This window comes from Siniperca chuatsi, linkage group LG16 (genome assembly GCF_020085105.1).
Source record: "Siniperca chuatsi isolate FFG_IHB_CAS linkage group LG16, ASM2008510v1, whole genome shotgun sequence".
Lineage (NCBI taxonomy): Eukaryota > Metazoa > Chordata > Actinopteri > Centrarchiformes > Sinipercidae > Siniperca > Siniperca chuatsi.
Genome location: NC_058057.1, coordinates 13,661,853 through 13,683,337, shown reverse-complemented (window position 1 = coordinate 13,683,337; position 21,485 = coordinate 13,661,853). Strand labels below are relative to the sequence as shown.

The 21,485-nt window shown below is 39.4% G+C and overlaps 1 protein-coding gene across 6 annotated transcripts in view; it reads right to left on the bottom strand.

Annotated features, from left to right (window-relative positions):
* The window catches only part of sgk1 (serum/glucocorticoid regulated kinase 1), a 38,807-nt gene that overhangs the window by 4,278 nt on the left and 13,044 nt on the right, over positions 1-21,485 (bottom strand). Inside the window, exons 4-6 of one of the 6 annotated variants that reach the window (XM_044169526.1) lie at positions 13,219-13,434; positions 9,001-9,064; positions 54-129 (exon numbers count right to left, since the gene is read on the bottom strand). In XM_044169526.1, coding sequence (XP_044025461.1) covers positions 54-129; positions 9,001-9,064; positions 13,219-13,434 — 356 coding nt within the window. Of the gene's footprint in view, positions 1-53; positions 130-248; positions 723-1,669; positions 2,256-4,193; positions 4,248-9,000; positions 9,065-13,218; positions 13,435-21,485 lie in introns of those variants that run through there. The other 5 variants (XM_044169527.1, XM_044169530.1, XM_044169528.1 and 2 more) reach the window with 5 other exon arrangements.

Below are 21,485 nucleotides of genomic sequence, written 5' to 3'. Positions count from 1 at the left end.
TGTTTTGTCCTCCAGTGAATGTCAGACAATAACATGAGTCAGATGGTACTCACTGCTTGCAGGCGTAGGAGTTTGTGGCAAGCCTCTGAATGAAGTCGTTCAGACCCATCCTCCTCTGTTTCATAAAAGCTGCAACACAAGAGAGAAAAACAGAAAAAAATTTTTTTAGATTTTTGAATAAAAAGCAAAAAAGATGTCCATCCATGCCATGAAGAATCAGCTTAAAATATCCAGTTGTGATTCCATACCGGTGACTAAAGCCACAAGCCCTCTAGATTTTGAGTAAGTCAGGACAGGCTTTTCTGTTTTGACCGTCATGATGTGATGAGTTGAACAGCAGCTCTTGCACTCATCAACTGCCCAAATATAACTATCTTGCCTTTGGCTCTTGTTTTATAACAGGCTCGAGGAGGGAGGAGCTGCCCCACATACCCACACCCCCTGGTGGGCGGGATCCTCTGCAAACGTTTCTTTCAGCTAAATGGGCGGTGAGAAGATGATCGATCCCGTTCTCGACCAATCAGAGGCCGTTGCGCTCCTAGCGCGTCGTAGCCGCACCTCTAGATGTGCTTGCGTCAAAAACTTCGGAAAAAGGGGGAAAAAAAGTTCTTTACCACCACGCACTGAAAGGCCGGTTTGTACTATTTGTGCAACACCATAGCAACTTTGCTTAACATCCTATGTGTCACAGAGTCTCAAATTGTCGCCAAGACAGCAACATTTCAGTCTACACAAAGCTGCAAAAACAAATCCTATAGGCTAAAGACATGTGTTGCCCCCTAAGAACAGAATAAACTGCAGATTGTTCAAATAAGTGAACATGAAGTGAAACTGCTGAAGATAGTTCTTGAGATTCTGGATTATTCTCCAAACTCCTGATTATTTTTGTAACACTGTATCCATGTTCCCCATCTAACCCCGCCGAGTTAGCAACTTGATCCAGTACAAATAATCTGATGGCCTCTTAATTAGGCCTATCAGCTTCACTGTTTGGCTGCTTCTCAATTAAAACGGCCGGGAGTGACGCAGGTTCCCTCGGTACACAAAAGACGAGAGGGAGAGCCTGAGTCGAGGGAGGCCCGATGCCAAAGAGAGCCGCTGGTAGTGGAAAAGTACAAACTAAGAAACTCCTGGATACATCCAGCTCAAACGAAAAAAAAAAAAAAAAGAAAGAGAGATCAAACCCACAATCTGTTTAAACCGAAGCCTCTCGGAGGCAGCCAAAACACTTCAATGTGATGATCAGAATAAAATTATGTGGAAAAATGCCACTCTGCGCTGAGGACCAGACGGGCTCAGTTAGGTACGGTTATGTAAGGCACCTGGTTCAAGTTTTATCTACACCCCTGAGTGGAATGAAAGTATGTAAGATGATTTGAAGGCCAAACCCCTTTTAAAAGGATATTGATCACCAGAGACCGACAGAAACAAATCCAAATGAAAGTAATTGGCGCTGCACAATTTCTGAAACAGTTTATAGAAAAGAGCAAAGTTGGAACAATGTAAGTAATCAACTGTAACTTCGCTGCACACTACAAACAATTACAAGTCATTTACAAAATCCTGCGTAAAAACACAACAACGGTACAATTTCACAGGCAGACTCGGTATCTTAATTGCCCGATCTTCATCCAAAACCCACATAAGTTTCCATAAACAACAAACAAACCTTTTAGATCTGATGGGGTCCTCATTTGACTGCCTGCAGCGCCAGAGTTCAACAAGCTGCAAAAGAGAGTTGCCGAGGTTTCTCTGGCACTTTTAACAGACCCCGTATCAGCGAGGCATTTCCATAGATCATAAATCCAGGTCACTGGATTATGGGGTGAATGGAGCGCCCCCCAAGTATGTCTGCCAGGGCTTTCTTCCCAACCACAGACAGTACAGACACAGAAAGTGGGCTGGGAGCTTCAGCTTTACCCTTACAAGAAACTATAAATATCACAATAAGCTGGTAACCGCAGAAATACCATTAAGTCCCACAATACGATTATTATCGTTCTACAATTCCCTACAAGAGTATTATAGGAATATTATAACGATTTTTTTTTTCGAATGGAGAAACCCATCGCCAAACGAATATGCAGCCTACTTACACGTCAAAGCGGTCGTTTTGTCTTTCATAAGGATTATTTTCCAAATCACAACACGGAGAAAGGCTTTAGACTCCTCGGCAGGCAGGTAATCGAAATACACCGCATTCCTCCTCTTGAAGAGTTTCATCCAGAAGATTTTTTCCCTTTCTTTTCAGGGCGGATACGTCCCGCCTCTATTTCCTTCCACTCTACAGTTCTGTGTTTCATGCACGGTTGCATGAGTTTTCCTCAGGGCGGGGGATGCTGCCTTCAGAGGCCCCTCATACATTCCTACTTTCGAGTTCACTGAAAATATAGACCTAACTTTTATTTAATTACGAAATGAACACAGGTAACAAATAATATATTTATTTATTTATTTCTGCAGCGACCTCCCCTGCAACGAAATGGATAGAAAGGTATAAACACATGAAACTGATGGATTTTTGAGCCAAATATTTATTTTATGTGCATGTAAACTAAAAGGATGTACTGGAGATAGAATCAATCTGCAACAATGTGTATTTACACACACAATTGCAAGGAACCTGCATTATCAACATATCACTATCACCATATTTGTGATCTTTCAACATGACACAAAGGCAAAAACTGGCTTAGTAAAGGCTAAATGCTAACATTTGGTTTATTTAAGTTTCCCCTCAGTTTCATCTTCACTAGTAGAATTTTTTTTTCCAGGAATGCCTGCTAGCTGAGGTCATTCACTTGCTGAGCTCGGAATTAAAAAGTAACCCGGATTTGGAAATTCACTGAGTTCACATTAATTCAAAAGTTGAGAGCTGCCAAGAAGTTGAGGCCCCATTAATTAACCGTGTCTCTTGATGAATTGCTCTCCCAACTATTTCGTGCATGTGCATACACCCGGGCATTTTCTCAGGATAATGTTCTGCATATTTTTTGTCTTTGGGAGTGTGTGAGAGAGTAGAGAACAGAGAGAATAAATGAGAGGAAACACAGATGTGAGGATACAAGTGGCAAAGCACTGAACATATGGACAGGTGAGATGACGCGGTAAGGAACGCACCATGGGAATGTGGATCAGACAAAGATGAGCTGGTGATGAGATGAATATCTTTTAATGAGACACCACAGCATTTTCAACTGCAAGAGACATTTTTAACCTATAACCTTTTTTTAGAAACGCCTTGATCACACTAACACAATTACACATATTCACACCAGCTACACTGGAGCAGTTGGAGGGTTAAGGGTTTTGCTCAAGGGCACCTCAGTGGTGGTAAGGAATATGGCTGTATATATGTGTGTGGGTGTGAGATAGGAAAAAGTGTGTATTCTTCTGCTCCTGACCCCTGGTCTCTCTTAGAGAAAGTCAATGTGTTCATGCATGTGTGACTCTGCAGTTTTTAAATATAGCCTCGACTTCTTTACTGATGTCCCTGTCTCTCTCTTAACTCAGGTCAAATCTATTATTAATCTGTCCCCCATAGCCACCTGATGCACACACACACACACACACACACACACACACATACACACATGCAGAGCTGGAGGGCAAAACAGACCTGTCAGGAGTCTGACAGCACATGCACACACACACACACACACACGCGCACACACACACACACACACTTTCTAAAATAGAGAGAGAGAGAAAGGGCACGTCAGGTGCTTCCTAAATTCCCTCAAGGCGTCCAGCACACCTCTCCCTCACTGCACCACCGAGAACTTAGCACAGTTTGTTAGAAAAAGATATTTCTCCTTGAGCCAGCACAGGCTGCAGCACAGCCATCCTTCAAGAGGCATTTAATCTACAATATCTCACCACTGATACTACAGTAGCAGTCCATGTGGGACACAAACCGACATCTCTTATCAGCACTTGAAAGCATCATGCGCTAAACAAGTAGAAACCTCATATGTTGCTTTCTCAAATAATATGAACACAGGGAAAGCATGTGCTGGCACAGAAGAAAGTGTTGACCTTGAAAACGCGTCAGTCTTTGCACAGATGTAATACACAAGGAGACAGATTTTTAACGCTGAACGAGGAGCAGCTACTTTGCATTTTTGTCTAAGTAGTAAGACCTAAAACACGTAAAAGGAGAGGACTAATAGTGACAACGAAGAAGAGGTTACCTCCGCTGGGATGTAAGCGCTGCTCTCGCGTCTGCATCTGTGGTCATAGCCCAGAGTTGAATGAAATGAGAGAGAGGTGTTGAGAGAAGATCAGGAGAGAGGAGTAAAGAGAGAGAGAGCGCGCAATACTAACAATAGGTTCACTCAGTGTTTTTCCTATCTGGCTCTCTTTCCCTTCTGGATTAACAGGCTCCTTGCGTTTGGGCCCTGAACAAGAGGAGACTCCACACTACTCAAGCTGTGTGTTTATTGCCTTTCTATGTGTGTGTGTGTGAGACACTAGTACGTTATGTAACCCACTAGTGGCACTGTCATCGGTGCCAAAGCTAGCACTGACTCACACACACACTTAGAGGGCCATTTCGTGAAAGGACAGGAAGTGGTTCACTGCAGTGCCAGAAGGGTTGAGGTGGCAGGATATTAGAGTTGTAGTATAAACACATACAAACACACACACACACACACACACACAGACGCTCCCTCGGCCCACCCACCTACATTGTACCCACACATACACAAAGACCAGCATATGCCCATATTCACGCTGTCTCCGGCAGATGACATCCATCCATTAAATCCATTCAGCTCTTTCATTCTCCCATGCCTCCATCTTGTAATGTCCGTTCTCTGTGCCGGGGATGATGAGGGTGTTTGTGGCTACAGTTGATCTGGCTTTGAATGTGAATGAGCCTCGGTGGTGAGGAACCAAATGACACCGTTACATAAAGGCCTCGGCTATTCAGAGAGGACAGCTAGGCTTTTATTTTGCAACTGGACACGGCGGACGGTCAGTGTGTTTGTGTGTGTGTGTGTGTGTGTGTGTGTGTATGGAGTGTTTGGCTAGCTAGGCAACCAAAAAGTAACCTACTTGTGGCTTCAGGTACCTCTGTAGACGGTCATGTGATCATCATCATAGTGGATGATTGTCTATTAGAGATGTCTGCTGGTCGTGTGTGTATGTGTTCATGAGTGTGTCTGGTAACACCTTATTTTGTAGATCCCAGAGTTTCATAATAATTTCCTAGAAATGAACTGATACACATTGACTTGACTTGGGTTAAACATGGTGGTGGTGGTTGGAGGGGGCTGTTTTTGGTATTTATCGCTATAATAGCCTGCAGACGGTGGGAAGGGTTCTTTTCAACATGTAAATCAGCTCGGTGAGAAAGGCTCCGACATTGACCCAGCGAATTCTCGCCAGAAATGACAACACAGTATCGACGTGGTACAGGAAAACAAACAGAACAGCCTGCTAGCCTAACAACCGGCCACTGCCATCACATGGAGGTGAAAAAAACTGTTGCTAACTGTGATGTTGTCTAATTCATATTAAAGAAATTTGGGTTTATCAAATTATATTTGTTGCTAACTCACAAACTCACACACACGTCACAGCAAGCATGGTGTTTTTCTTCTGCCGCTAATGTAGCCAATACAACAGTCAGTGTAGGCTAAGCTCTGACCTGGCTGCTGCCGAACATTCGGAAAGGAGGAATGCGCAGAGAAAATCCTTGTCTGCACAGCGATTGTATAGCTGTGTTAGTAAAAGAAATTGCTGTGTTAGCTGTGTTAGTAAAAAAAGTCATCTGGTCAAGATGATACTATGATACTCATCTTAGGGAAAATGCAGCCAGTGTTCAACGGGTACACATTCAATTATTTAATTCCAAATAAGTGCTTACATAACCTATTGTCAGCGCACAGCAGGTCAGCTAAACATGCAATAATGTACAGTACAATTTAATATATATGGAGAATAAAGTTTCCAAAAATAAATAACCAATGAATTACTGTTTACCTGGATTACAACAGAGAAGTTCCTTTAAGGAATTTCCTCTGGAAATCAACAACTGCTTATAAACTCAACACAACCAAACTCTAAACTGTTTCAGAACTTCTTATTAATAAATACTGAATTGCTGTTCTTTCCAGGAAACGTAGTGTAGGTTGTGGCAATTATCAAAAAATTACAAATCCATAAAATAAAGATTTACAGTGTGTTCTAGTATTTGTATCTTTTTAGGAACGTATTGGATGGCGACAGCAGAGAGATGACAGGAAATGAGGGGAGAAGAAGATGGGGAATGGCATCCAACAAACATCCCCAATGGGACATGAAGTGAGAATGTTGCAGTTCACGGTCGGCGGCTTAACCCCTTCGCCACCAGGACACCCGAAAACATTTTTGCAAAAAGACATTTTTGTTGATCCACAGTTTTTTAGCAGGCCACATGAGGGCTCAGATTTGGCTTTTGGATTCAGGCTAGAATTAGGTTGAGGTTGTGATGGTCAAATGTAGGTTTAGGGGACAGGGAGTGCATTATGTCATTGGCAGCCCTGGCTCTAAATGCAGTGCAGACACCCAATATATTATGGAACTTACTGTAAATCTTCAGGATATAACAAACAACAAACATGAGTGGGAGTGGCATTATGGATTATAAAGTATACGCATATGTTTGTGTTGTATTGAATATGTCCGTGTCTGTGTGTAGGTATGTATGTTTCCCTGTTTAGCTCTGAAGGGCAGGTTGACACATGTGAGCAATGTGTCATGAATGGTGGGAGAAAAGAGTAAATAACAGGTTCAGAAAGGGAGCTGCAATCTTGAAATTATTTTGCCTCAAACAAAAGAGTTACGTTTTAGAACACACACACACGCGCACATACATACACACACACACAGGCTTTGTAATCACACATTACATAAACCTGTTGGCATCTCAGGAAGAAAAGCACCATAAGTCAGTGTGTAAATGCTGATTAACTGCACTGCAGCTAGTTGATGAACATACTAATGTGTTTTAATAAGGGTATTCTCAGCAGATGCTCTTTGTTACTTGAGAAGAGGAGTGAAAGAACACGGGCATGGTTTGTTCCTCTGTAAAATTAGAAGGTCAGAACTCCCTATAATTATTATTACTGGATCCATCCTTTGCCCTCCATCACTGCTCTCTACTGCTCCGTCCAGCACACACATCACTGCATCACTGGAAATTACTCATATGTGACAGACGTCAACTTTAAATGTAAGTGCTTCTAAAGCCACTAATTGCTGAACTTGGAACAACAGGGTGTAGCAGCCTCACGAGTCCACAGGAACAGCTTGTCACCAGCTTGGCTAATTGCTTGGATTTCTCTCCATACCCCGAAAACTCCCAAAATTAACAGGCAGACTACTCCCAGTGAAAAACATTTTCATCAGCATATGGTGCTTGTCACATTTCTTTCTTGGAGATGTTCCAGCAGGCAGCAGGTACCTGCAGATCTGCCACAAAGTGTTATTACTGCAGTAGTAGGTGATGGAAAGTAACCAAGTACATTTACTCCAGTTCTGTACTTAAGTACAAATTTGAGGCATTTGTACTTAGAGTATTTCCATTTCATGCTCCTTTATACTTATACTTTATACATATTTACTTACTAGTTACTTTGACTTTCCATACAAAACATATTGAGCTTATACAGTATGATGCAATATTATAGATTAAACTACCCAATAGTAAATAAAACTGTTAAAATTAGCTACACCTCGACCAACTACAACATTAAAATACTACTTACACATTAATGCATCAGTAATAATAATCCAGTAATATAATATGTAGTATAAAATGCCATTTTGAGTACTTTTACTTTTTATACGTTAAGTACATTATGCTAATAATGCTTTTGTACTTTTACTTAAGTGACATTTTCAATGCTTGACTTTTACTTGTAAAGGATTATTTTTATATTGCAGTATTGCTACTTTTACTTAAGTACAGAATCTAAATACTTCCTCCATCGCCGGTGACAAGGATGTGCATACCATCCAAGAGTGAAAAATGAATGGCTCCTTTGTGGAAAAGCAAAATAATGTATGAGTTCGATCATTTTTTGAGTCCAAAGTGAAATAAGAAATAAAATAAAATAACAATTATGTAATGGTAAACTCAAACATGCATGCACACACATGAACATACTCACGAGAAGAGCTCCTGTCTTGGCACATGCAAGATTCCCAGCAAAGTTAAAGGTAACAGTAAAAAAGGGAATAGATAGGCTTTCTGCCAAAACATGACATGCACACATATATTGTGTACTTTGGAGTGGACTGTGATCTGTGGCAGAAATAAAGGGCATGATGGAAAATTCAAATAAAGTACAGTCACTTGCAGTCATGTTGGCTATAAACCAATGCTGAACTATAACCCAGTGGCACACATGTAAGCAACAAGCACAGAAACATACAGACATATTTCTGCTGCTGCGAGTGGCAAACTTGTAAACAGGTCGCTGTGTCATGTGTATGATGATCAGCACTCAGTATTGTGTCTGTAACTACTGTTTTGCTGTCCAAGTCAAGTTTCCACAAAACAACAGAATAGTAATCTTGGTTTATGAACAACAGTCATTATCCTGGGAGCTTAGAGGTTGGATTAGAGAGCCAAGCGGTAAGGTAAGATAAAGTTACAAAGTGTGTGTGTGTGTGGTGTGTGTGTGTGTGTGTGTGTGTGTGTGTGTGTGTGTGTGTGTGTGTGTGTGTGTGCGCGCAGGCTGAATCATTTTGCTCCCATAGCCATCAGGTTTGGACGGAAAGGCAAAAAACAAACCAGAGAAAAATAGACAGAGAATGAATGGTAGAAGATATTTTTGAATTGATGATGAAAATAAACAGAACTGCAGATAATAAAGAGACGGCGAGGGATGATAAAGAATGAGGAATGAGAGTTCGTGCTCCAGAGTCACAGTGTGAAAGACAGATGTGAAAGAAGGAAAGACAAGAGGAAGTAGAATTCAAACAGGCTTAGTTGCTGGTACTTACTGTTGTCGCCAGGGCAACAGTAACTGTCTGGGTCTGACTCATTGTGGTAGTACAGGTCCATCGCCTGAGGGAGAAATATAGCATTACTTAGTAAAAACTATTTGAATACTTACACAACAAAGGCATGAAAATAAGTATATAGAGTATAAAAGTGTAAAAGTATTTTCCTCAATGCAGGAGGTGTTTTAAAGTCCATGTTACAGTATACATATATAACACAAATGACTTGTAGAAAATAAAATACAATACTTATAAAACTTTGTTTAAGCATATATAAATCACTTAGTGATGCACTCACACTGACATTAGAGATTCAGACTCTGGATTCACTTCCATAGTCTTCAAATAACTCTCTAAAAGTCCAAGTAATGCATATTCATATCATACAAATGACCCAACATATTAGGCAACACACTGCTATTGTTGTGTACAACCCTGCAAATCCAATTTTGGCAATGTTCTTGTTTGAATTCAGTTGAATGATAAAAGGTGTTCTACATCTTGTAACTGTAGAGCCCTAATGCTTATAACGTCATTTCAAGTCACCATTAGATAAATAAAAAAAAAAAGTAGGCTGGCCATGCTACAATAGGTCAGTGGTTACCAACCTGAGGGCTCACCATACGGTTAACAGGAGCAGAAAAACATATTTTTGCTACACCAAATTACAGAGAATTTTTCTTTTCTTTCCTTTAAATTTTCTTCTTATTTGTTTTTTTTCTTGTGAAACACTAGAAAAAAATTACCTCTAATAGTTATTTATATAAAACAAGGAATAAAGCACTCACAACTGATAAACAATTGTAACATGTGACAAAGGGCCGCAAGCAAACATTGCTTTGTTTTAAGGGGCTACAAGACAAAAAAATTGGAAACCACTGATCTAAGCTGCTTATCTTCGCTCTTGAAAAGAGTACAGTGATTTTAAGAGACATGACGTTTTGAACAGCAGTACTCTAAATCAGCATTTCTAAAACCACTGTTTCTGACCCAGACTTGTTCATGCCCCAGTTTCAGTTGGTTCCCCGCATGACGTGATTTAATGAGGCTGGGTTTCCAGGGTGAGACTGCATTACATCACTTAAGTCCTGTGCTGAAAGTGGTGAGAAACCTCTGCTCTAATGAAATGATGACAAAGTATTATTGTGCTTTAGTGAGACTGAATGCCACGGTGAAACTGATCTTACTCAGCTTGGGCCAAGAGATGAAATGGCCATCTGCTCTGTTGACATTACAATATGTTTATCCACACCTTTTGTCTGTTAAGGAACTGTTTCTTTATGTATAGGTAAGCCCGGCTAAGTTCACTGTGCGACATACATTTAAACTACATTTAAACATAAAATAATCTCAGTAATTAGGAAACTACCCCCAAATGTAACTATTCCTTTACTAAAAGACACCACATGTAGATAGTGATGGAAGTATTCAGATCCTTTACTTAAATAAAAGTACCCATACATTTATGTAAAAATGCTTTATTACAATTAAAGGTCTTGCATTCGAAATCCTACTTAAGCACAAGTACAGAAGTATTACCAGCAAAATGTACTTGAAGTTTAAGTACTCATTCTGCAGAAAAATGTCCCCTGTAACTGATATATTATGGTTTCCAACACTGGGGTCGGGCTTCCTTCTAAGGGTCACATGATAAATCTGGTCAGTGGTGAGATGATTGATGGGGCAGGAAAGAAGAAACAACAAAGTTCTCCTACACAAATTTGAAATAATTTTTTTGGACTTTTCTCAGACTTTACTTTTTTCAGTGAAATATTGGATAATTTGGATCTCAAAGCATTATTTAAATGAGAGGCATCTGAGAGGCATAGAGGGGAAATGTCTCTTTGGTGGAACTGCTAACAATTATGTCATATATATATATACATATTTAGACAAGGGGCCCCCCGACTAGACACTACGTTTTTGTAAAATGCCACAAGCCATAAAGGTAATAGAAGTACAAAGTTACAAAATGTAAATACTCATGTAAAGTTCAAGTACCTCAGAATTTTACTTAAGTAAAGCACTTGATTAGATGTATGTAGTTTCTTTCCACCACTGTATGTGGAGTGGGGTTTATGTGTTTGTGTGTGAGTGTTGATCTTTGACTTGCCCCATTTGATTTTAAGTCAATACATTGGTGTATATGTGGCAGGGTGAATGGCTCAGAAATGTGCAAGTAACACACTCATGAATGTGCACAAACGTACACATGCACAAATGTCTCAATAGTAACTACTTAAGTGTGTCCCACTTTTTCTTTCCACATACAGTAACAGTATATTTGGCAGCTGTCACAGGACCAGCAGCATTTGCGTCTCAGGACATTCCCATGAAACTGACGCTGTCACATTAGATAATGATTGTCGCTGTCAGTCATCGACTTTTCGAAAGTGTCTCTGTTAAATACAGTCTTAGCCTAGTTTGCTATTCCATGCTGCAGCTCTGAAAACTTATCGCAGCTCTCAGTATTCTCCCATGGGTGTTTTCTGAGAACGAGACAAGCTGAGAACGAGTGCTTGAGTTGTTTCAATCTCATCAGTTTGTTTATTCATTCAGAGGCGATGCTTTCAACAATCTGCCTATCATGCTGGTCATTTAATCTCTACATAAGTCTTAATACAGCTGACAGCAGCCTCGTCTAGCCATCGTTTCCTCTCTTTTTGCTCTCATACACACACATGTATGCACATATTGCTTGCTGTTCATATCCTCTTATACTGTCATCATCTCTCTGCAGTCAACAATAACTTTACCATTCACGCCCCTTTTGCCCTTTCTCCTTGTGCTCTTTCTCTCTCTTTCTTCAGGTTGTTTATTGATTCAGTACAGAGATCTGATGGAGTTGTATCCACAGTGATGGGAATCTAGGCGTTCAGCTCATTAATATTTCATCGCGGATTTATGTTTCCAAAAGAAGACAGAAAGTTTGGTTTGTTCAAGCAGAGGCAAAGAGAGAAAGAAGGAGGAATAGTTTTAGTATGTGTAAGGGTCAAGGAGAGGTAGAGGCTTGTATGACTTGACTGTGAATCATAAGATAAAACAACATTTCAGTAAAAGGGCTTGAAATAATTACTTTTTTACCATCAAAGAAATTAGTGTTTGCTCTGGGTGTTTTTACTTGGTTTGTATGTACCAATACACAAAGGAAATAAAAAATGAAAAAAAGGAGAAACTAGGCACCATATTTTATTAATTCCAATTTTAAATTCTTGCTTTACTGAAGTTTCCCACATTGACAACAAACATAGAATCCTTGTACTTTCTAATAGCACTTAATTTGATGCTATATTTTGCATTAGCATTTAAATCCATTTGTGTTAAGCCACTACACTCTTAATGATTCTGAATGTTATGTGTGACATAAGAAATTAATTTCTCAGACTGGTTTTTGGCAGTTTTGTTTGGTAGAAGTGCAGAAAAGGTGCAAAGCAACTCTTTGGTTGCACAAAGAAGACACAGACAAATATGAAATATTACCTTGTGCTACTGTTAGCTTGTTACACATTTGCCTCAATAGTACTTCAAAATGTGGATGCCACAAAAGAAAAAGGTCCTAAACTCTGAAGTAACTTTATGACAAGCATGGCTACAAAGGTGGGTCATGTTATGTTGAATACCAACTAGCAGTATTGCTCAGCAATAAAAATGGTGTGGCAGTCAGCACTTTGTACTGCAATCAACAGAGCCAAATGATCTGTGGCCAAACTGTAGGTGCCTTGGAAAATAATGAATCTGTTTATAGAGTAGCATCGTCTAAAATCATGACAACTTATGTCGCACACAAACTGTACCACCGAGGAAGATCATAAGCTAAAATGAACAGTTAGATAATGGCCGGACATAGAGCTTTATAAACTTTTTATGTCCCACCTTCATGGGAGTGTTTCCAATACTAACAAATTTACTTCAAACTTAAAGTCTTATGACAAGTTTTTCTCTAATAAGTATTTCTATTATTTAGTCAACTCTAAGTAGGTGTTATCATATAATTAACCATCTAACAAAACAGAGTGAAAACAATCTTTTATTGTACATTGCTAACATCTATTGTATAGTATAATAAAGACTTTTAACAATCCATGATTTCTTTGGGGATTTCCTGAAATCCCCCATCAAGGACACCTGGAAGTCCCCTGCTTTGGGATGCAGTAATTACTGTAATAAATTATTGTGTGCTACCTGTAATTTAATTTGCTGTAGGCAGAATGAACTTGCCTGTGTGCGTTGACGTGGCTGCCAGGTATCCTCTAGGGTGTAGCTGATGTAGGGCCCACTGCAGATGGAGCACTCCAGCATGACAGGGCTGGCCAGGAGAGGCGAGGCATGGATCCCCCAGGACTGACAGCCCCCTAGGTGGATGTCTGACTCTGCTTCCTTCTGCTTGCCTGCACCGTCGCCATGATGGCGAGACAGCATTTTCCACTTCCTGACCTATAAGTGAGGATAACTTGTGTTTTTTATTCGGCCAGTTCAAGTTTAAAACTAAATACTTTACATGGAATAAACACCTCTGCCTCTTTGAGAAAGGGTCACTTGTCTGCAGCATCTAAACAGACTAACATGTAATCATTCCCCTAAACCCATAACCATAAGCCACACTGAGTCTCACTTCCAAGCCAAACCCCAAGAAACTGATAGTTTTAGACAGATTAGACAGAGTTTAGCTGAAATACATGGTTTTCATAGGAATAGGATGAGTTTCTTAATCTTAACCTTTTCAGGTTATTCCCTTAACAGGCAATACCTAAATAATAAACAACAATCCTATTCTTGATTTCCTTCACATTTTAAGGTATTATCTAATCTAGCTGTGGATTCATAAATCCAATACACATTACAATTAATTTGGAGTCGCCCAAGCCTTCAAAGTCTTCATTTTAGTTTTCAGCATGACAGTAAACTATAAGCAGTAAAATACATGTTTTTCAATGTGTTTAGTGCCACTGATGTAGGTATTATTTTAAGAATAGTAATTTGAAGTCATGCTAAACCTTTTAAAGAGTGACACAGCTTATTTTAATCATAGTCACTGATTGACCAACACAATATATAAAGATATTACCAAGCTAAAGGAAACACATATGCACTGTAAGTTCTGGAGCATACTTATATAAGGGTTGTTATAATCTTTCAAAAAAGTCTAAACATAAAGCAACAATAAACTACCACAGCTAGAGTCAACATCATCACTTTAGAAGTAAAATATTTGAGGGTCACATTGGTATTGCACAGGGGGGCAGTGAGTCAGTTAGTCTCAGCTTTAGCAGTAATCTCCTCTGATGTGACAGCTGCACAGTGACACACTCTCCTGAGGACCTTTCACCACAAACACCTCTTCTCAATCATCATTTAACATGTGACTGGTAACACTGACTGAATACATATCATGGGCATAAAACACACACACACACACACACACACACACAAACACAGGAGAGAGACGGTGTGGGAGATAAATCTAAGATACATGGGACAATGGGAAGCTAAGGTCAAGGCGCACATAGTTCTTGAGGAAACCAAATTGCATAGATGGATGTGTTAGTGACCCAGAATGGCTGATATGTAAGGTAAATGGTGTCCTTGGAACTCAGAGTGGACAGGTTCAGTGACTGCAGCCATTTCAAATGAGTCTTATCAAGGCCTCTATCAGTGGCTGCTGCTCTGCAGAGCCTCTACATTACCACGACGGGAGAAATGTGTATGAGTTAGACTGTGTGTGTGTGTGTCTGTGCATGCAAGTCCAAACTTGCAACTCGGCAAAAAATTTTTTGCCCGTGTGTGAATGGTCGCTCCCTTGAGTATTATTATAGCTCCGTGCTGGAAGGACAGAATGAATCCAAACAATTACTGAGGGTGTCAAACACAATATGATACCATTTTGTCATAACAATATGTGTGTGTGTGTGTGTGTGTGTGTAAGGACTACCTCTATCTGTGTTTACTGTGGAAATTAAATTGTCACACATTGTTACTGTATCATTGAGCTGAAGTTGTATTGAATCAATACATATTACTATTACTATTAAAGTGTTAAATTAAAGAAATAGTTCCACATTTTGGGAAATAGGTTAATTCCCTTTCTGAAGGAGAGTTACATGTGAAGATTGATATCACTCTCATATTTGTCCGTTAAACATAAGGCTACAGCCATTAGTTGGTTAGCTTAGCTTAGCTCAAAGACTGGAAACAGGTGGAAACAGCTAGCCTGGCTCTGTCTAAAAGTAATAAAATCTGCCTACCAGCACCTCTAAAGCTCACTAATCAACATATTATATACTTTTTTATATATAAAAAAGTTTAAATAACAGGCTTTACAACGCTCTGTAGTTATTGGAAATGTTTGGAGCACATGAAAACGCTGTTAAGCCTTGATGTTACTTGATGCTCTGGCATCCTCCATCAGCTGTGGCGGTGAGTCGGCGCTACTAGCTTGAAAATATATGTGAAGTTCGCGGACGTAGTAGCTAAATCTGTCCATCAGCAGATAGCTTAGATACAACAAGATTGAGACAGCAAGGCAGTTTTGTGTTTATATGTGTGGTATTTATTCAGTTTGGGAAATACCACAATCTCTAGAAAACATTAGCGCAAGTTGACTGGCTGATTCAACAGGGACTAGAAATCGTCTCTGTTGCTAGGTCGTTACTAAGGGTCGGCCTACTTGCTGGAGTAGTAAACTAGGTTTCATTACATACTGACGTGATTTTTTTCAAGTTATTAGTCAGATTCCATGTGTTTCCAGGGAAACAGGGATAAAACTAGCAAAACGTTTTTCATTTTGAGAACGAATTGCCCCACAATATGAATACATTTTGATTAAATCTATTATTTTGTTGTAAAATCATAATATTTCACTCACAATATTACGCTTGCGGACCTTGGCGCAAGCAACTTGGTCCTGACCGCATCACTGTCGTGCCAATAATGACATTAAACACACCCTCTCGTAATATTAAGTATATCATGTATAAATAATCAGATGAATAATAATATGATTACTATAGTTCTAGCTTAATGGATTTTGAGCTTTTAATCAAAATGCTATAATGGCTTTGCTTGCCATTTATCACGACACAAATGGCATATGTTTGATTTTGTTTCCCCCTAATTGTTTATTTCTTGGATATATGGATATATTTTTTAGATATTGCATACTAATTCATATCTTTCTTTATCTCAAAAATATGTGTGTGCATATGTGAAGTACGTATGTATTTATATATTTATTGCCAACTACAAATTATAAACACAAAGGAAGTGTAGGACAGAATGGAGGTATCTAGGTCATAAACATTGTTTCTCTAGACAACATTTCATCATAGTTATGTATGTACATTTTATTAGGATGAACTGTATGTGTTTATCATGCAAATCATCCTTCATTGTATGACCTCTTACTGAACCTTGTTTCAGAGAATACCATGCATTCCTTCAGTGGGTAAGAAAATATGTGCACAGGAAGTAAAACATGCACACACACACACACATATGCCATTTCCAGACTCCCCTTCCTCTTAACCCCTTTCCCTGCCCTTTGACCTGGTTTTCTGCTGTGACCTTTTAAGACAACAGTGGTCCTGCTTTTAGTTAGGTTACATCAGGCCTCTCTGTCCTTTCACCTCATAAACTCAGGATGTAATATAGACCAGGGACATTCTCATACTAAGGCCAGGATGTACACGTCAGCCACAAAGTCCCATAAATCAAGAAATAAAAACATCACAAGCACCATATCCAGACTTCATTAGTCCCCATTCTTCTGCCACCTACTGTACTGTGTTTTATATAAATTATCTTTGAAAAACAATAGTGTTTCACTCACTGACAAAGTTATGTAAACATTTTACCTAAAGATTTGTCCTTTTCTCTCATACAGTATACTTAGCCATAAAATACAGCTCAACTGATTTTACACATTTACACCTTTCGCTGTGGCGACCCCTGAAAGGGAACAGCTGAAAGGAAAAGAAGAACTGATTTTACACATGAAGTTTACTCCTTACAAGGAGTACTACTCAGTCTACAACATTTGTATAATGTCTTCTGTGGCTCTGGAGGAGCTTTCTAAAGTTTAAAAAAATGATGATGTCATCACGGTTATCTCTGCTTGGGCATGAGACCTCAATTGTTTTAGCAGAAAGCTGGCCTTACAAACTAGAGGTGTGGGTTTTAAAGAAGCAGGCATCTAAGAGGCAGGGAGGGTCTAATGAAAGATGTTATTGAGTTGCATTATGGAGTTGTAGGATACTGTGTTTTTGGAGCTTAACCCATCATAGGAACTAAAAGTCAGGACAAGCCTCTGATAATATAAATTATTCTTTTTTTAATCTGTCTCTGTCTGTCCCAACTTGGAAGTGCAATACTAAATCACTGCTGTACCCCTTAAAGTATTATCAACATCTGATTTTTCAGTCAGCGCTATGATTTGATTTAGTATCCACTTGTTTGTATTATCAGTTAAGTTTTACTGTAAAAGCAGCCATAATACTAATCTTAGAGTTACGGTTTTGGAATTACTTTTGAGTTTGAAGCTTGATTGCTTCGTCAGTTTACATGCATTGGCTAATGCCAGTTATGGGTGGTGATACTGCGGTTATGGTTGTGGCTAGCATATACTGTGCAGTACCTGGTAATAATCATTGGAGATTAAGCAATAACAAGAGACTGGGATTTGGTGGGTCTCTGTAAATAATAATATAAAGAGTACGGTCTAGACCTGCTCTATAGGAAAAGTGCAATGAGATAACTTCTGTTATGAATTGATACTAAGTTGAGTTTTAGAATTGGACAGTCCAAATACATTTAAAAATACTTCTGTAGATCCGTTTATAACTGTGATTTACCATCAGAAAAATCATGATGACATTTGCACAAACAGAAAAACAGCACAGACAGAGAGATACAAGTGGTCAAAGACCAGTGACTGAAAGACAAAGGATATTTGCTGAACCAAACAATCTAGTCTCAGAAAACAAACAAAAAATATGATGGTGAGCTTCTCTAAACAGGTATGCACTGTAGGGCATTTCTGTTATTCTGTCCATCCAATACAAACAAAACATCCGCCTAAGGCCTTTGTACAATGCACAGTATGAGGACAGTATAGGCTATTAGCCAGCCAATGGCATTCTTTCCTGGTGACCCCCTTTTGGCCTTGCCCTGTCCTCTACCAGCTCCCATCAGTGTGTTACTCTACCTCTAACAGGCTGTGTGATGTCCCACATATGTCTGAGCATCAAAGAGTAATGAAATGAGGGGAGGTGAGAGAGCATTGGTGGGGGGAATCATAAAGCAGAAGAAGCGAATGAGTTGTAAGCAGAGATATGAGACAAAGAAAAATATGTTTGAAAGACAAAAAGATAGAAAGAGAGAATGAGAGTGTAGTCTTAATCCGTCCCATTCTCTGTCAGAGATAAGACTTGCTCATTAACACCAAGGTCACTGCTCTTTCTTCTCCCTTTCTTTTCCCCGCTTCTGTTCCTAGATCGCAAACATGGGTCTTAAAAATGAATGGGTGGGGAGTCAGATCCAAACGGGTAGAGATGGGCAAAAAACTATGATTCAGGCAGTCCAGATGGAATTCAAACACTACAGTGCGTCTCATGGGAGATTAAGCCTCAGGAATAATGTTCAGAGCCAAAGAAAGAGAGAGAGAAGGAGAATCAACCTGAAAAACGAGTATCTGAGAAACAAGACAGCAAGACGGAGAGAACTGTAATGTTATTGTTGAACAGGGAAACGGACCAAGGGGTAAGTTTGGGATTTCAAGATTGGGATATTGACCCTAATCTGCTTTTGTGGTTTGCAGCCATTTTCATCCTCTGGGGTCATAACTCTGACTCTTTTCATCTTTAAATCCTGAGGAGCACTGAGGTCTCTGAATCCTGACTTCCTGGCAAAATATTAATATTCATGGTCATCCACTGTGCCTAAAAAGCTGTTGTCTTCTTGGAATTTCTTAGCATCTCCCATATTTCTCTCCCTCTTTTTATCATTTCTACAAACAGAAAGAGAAGAATATGTGGCACAGAGCCTATTTACTCACTGCAGGGCCTATTATGAGATTTGTTTCGCTGTCTTTTGTTCTGACATTAGGACTCACCTCATGTTTCACTCCGCCCTCAGATAGTCGTAACAACCCAAACATTTCACATTGCATGAGCACTGTTTGACTAAATTGGCCAAAGGTGAAAACATTGGATCAGTGACTTTAAAAACACTGCAAAATATATTCACAGACATGGCTCATCTTATTTTAGATGTTTTAGGTTAAAATGATTTGACTACGTAATTTGACAAAAGTTATTGGATGCCAACTTTCTCTTGCTTTATAAAATAAGATTTTAATTTCACAGATATTTGTGAATGACCTATGACATAACACATACACATTCAGCCATGCTCTGTGAGGCTGTACTGAGGTGCAGTGGTGCATTGAGCTAAATGCTAATGTCAGCAAGCTAACATGCTCACAATGACAATGCTAACATGCTGATGTTTAGCAGGTATATAGCAGATATAACATGGTATATTTACCATGTTCAACATCTTAGTTTAGCATGTAATCATGCTTACATTGGCTAATTAGCACTTAATGTAAAGTTTAGCTGAGGCTGATGGTAATGTCACTTGTTTTTTTCAGGTATTTAGTTATAAACCAAAACCAATAGAATTTTGACCTGATTTTGTGCTGGAGGAAAAGTGATCCATCCAATAGTTGTTGAGACATTTCACAAAAAAAACCTCAAATGTCAACCTGCCAGTGGTGCTAGATGAAAAGTCAAGGGATCACCAAAGTCAGTAGGATTCGTCTTCTGGGAGTATGAGTGTTTGTACACAATTTCATAGCAATCCAATAGCTACTGAAATATTTCAGTCTGGATTAAAGTGGTGGAACAACCGCTCGAACAAACGACCAAATCCAAACTCAACCCAAAGCATTTGTGTCTAAACTATTGCAATTGGATACCAATGTTAAATTTCCATTCATAACATTGATTTCGCAGCATGCCAATGCACACATTTTGCATCTTAACTATGAATGTTTTATTATTTCCCTTTTTTGTTGCTGTGTTACATTGGATTTTGTTCATGGATCTCAAGGATTTAACACCACAAAACCATAATGACGTCTTTAGGCTGACCTACACAGGAAGTGGAATAACAGTAAGATCAATAGGTTCAAGCCTTTTACAGTATGACAGAATGCAGTATGTAGTAACAAAGCACAACTACAGTAGCTTGTTTTGCACTAGTAATGCCATGAGCAGATCAGGTCAACTCTAAACTATAGTTGTCGACCGTGACCCTTAAGCCCAAAAACCGCAGTGCACAAAGCAGTTTCAATAGAGCTGAGAATGGAAGAAAGTTACACTGCATAGTCAGGGGGGTGCTGAGCCTCTGTGGTGCAGCAGTTTTGGCATAAGCTCTGGAACATCAAGATGGAAGAAGGGATTAGTCAGGTTGTCAGGGTAGATTAGAACAACAATAATTCCCAAATTCCCTCACAATGAGACTCGTAAGGGAGGATGCTCCCTTTTTTTCTAACGGGCCAAGGTCAGCGCAGAGAAAGGGGGATTGAGGGAGAAGAGGGGAAGCATGAGGGACAAAAACTGATGCTGGTGGATCTCCCTGATACGGGGGATTTAATACACAGGTCTAGAAACTGATACAGAATTTTCTACCGGTCTTTTGAGTCTTGTGAACAATCATTTTTATCAGTTATCCTCATCATTTAACCCCTTTCTTCAATCACTCTTGCATTGAAACCCTGAAAGTATTATCAAAAATAAAGCTGTGTCACTCCCTCACAATCTCTTTCCTTATATTTCATCACTTGACATGCAGTCATGCAGATATGTATCTACGTACACCAAATGCCTTTGTTATCTGCATCAAACCAGACACAGATTAGTCAGGATGGCTCCTAACATCACAAACAACTTGCCTTACTTTTCCCTCTTCAGCTTCCCTCTAGCTTGTTATAGCTAGGTTTGGATGAAACACTACAAAACTAATTCACACATCCCCCTGTATCACGACAAATACAGGAAACTGGAGCCAAGGTATGAAGTGCCTTCTCTATGCTTATTTATGTATTTTTTGTGCTTTGGCAGAGAAAGCCTGTATAATGCTGCAGTAGCAATGGAAACAAATGCACTGTGCCATTTTAGGGTGTATATATACATTGAATGTGAGCAAAGAGGAGAGATCATACAAGAAAAGCAATTCCAAGTTTATTACTCCAACCACATTCTTCGCCTGCCAGAGCACTTGGCTTTGGAACAAAGAATAGCAAAGGATTAGCAGTTTTCCATTGCTAAGTGTATGCTAAACAGTGGTATCTTCTTTCCAGAGCCTGGGATAGTTCCCTCATTCAAATGCTGCTAAAATATGTTTTAATCAGAGAAGGGAAATATAACAATAAGGTGAGGGCAAGGATGATGGCAGGAAAATATCAAGGTTGTAAAGGATATAGCGTG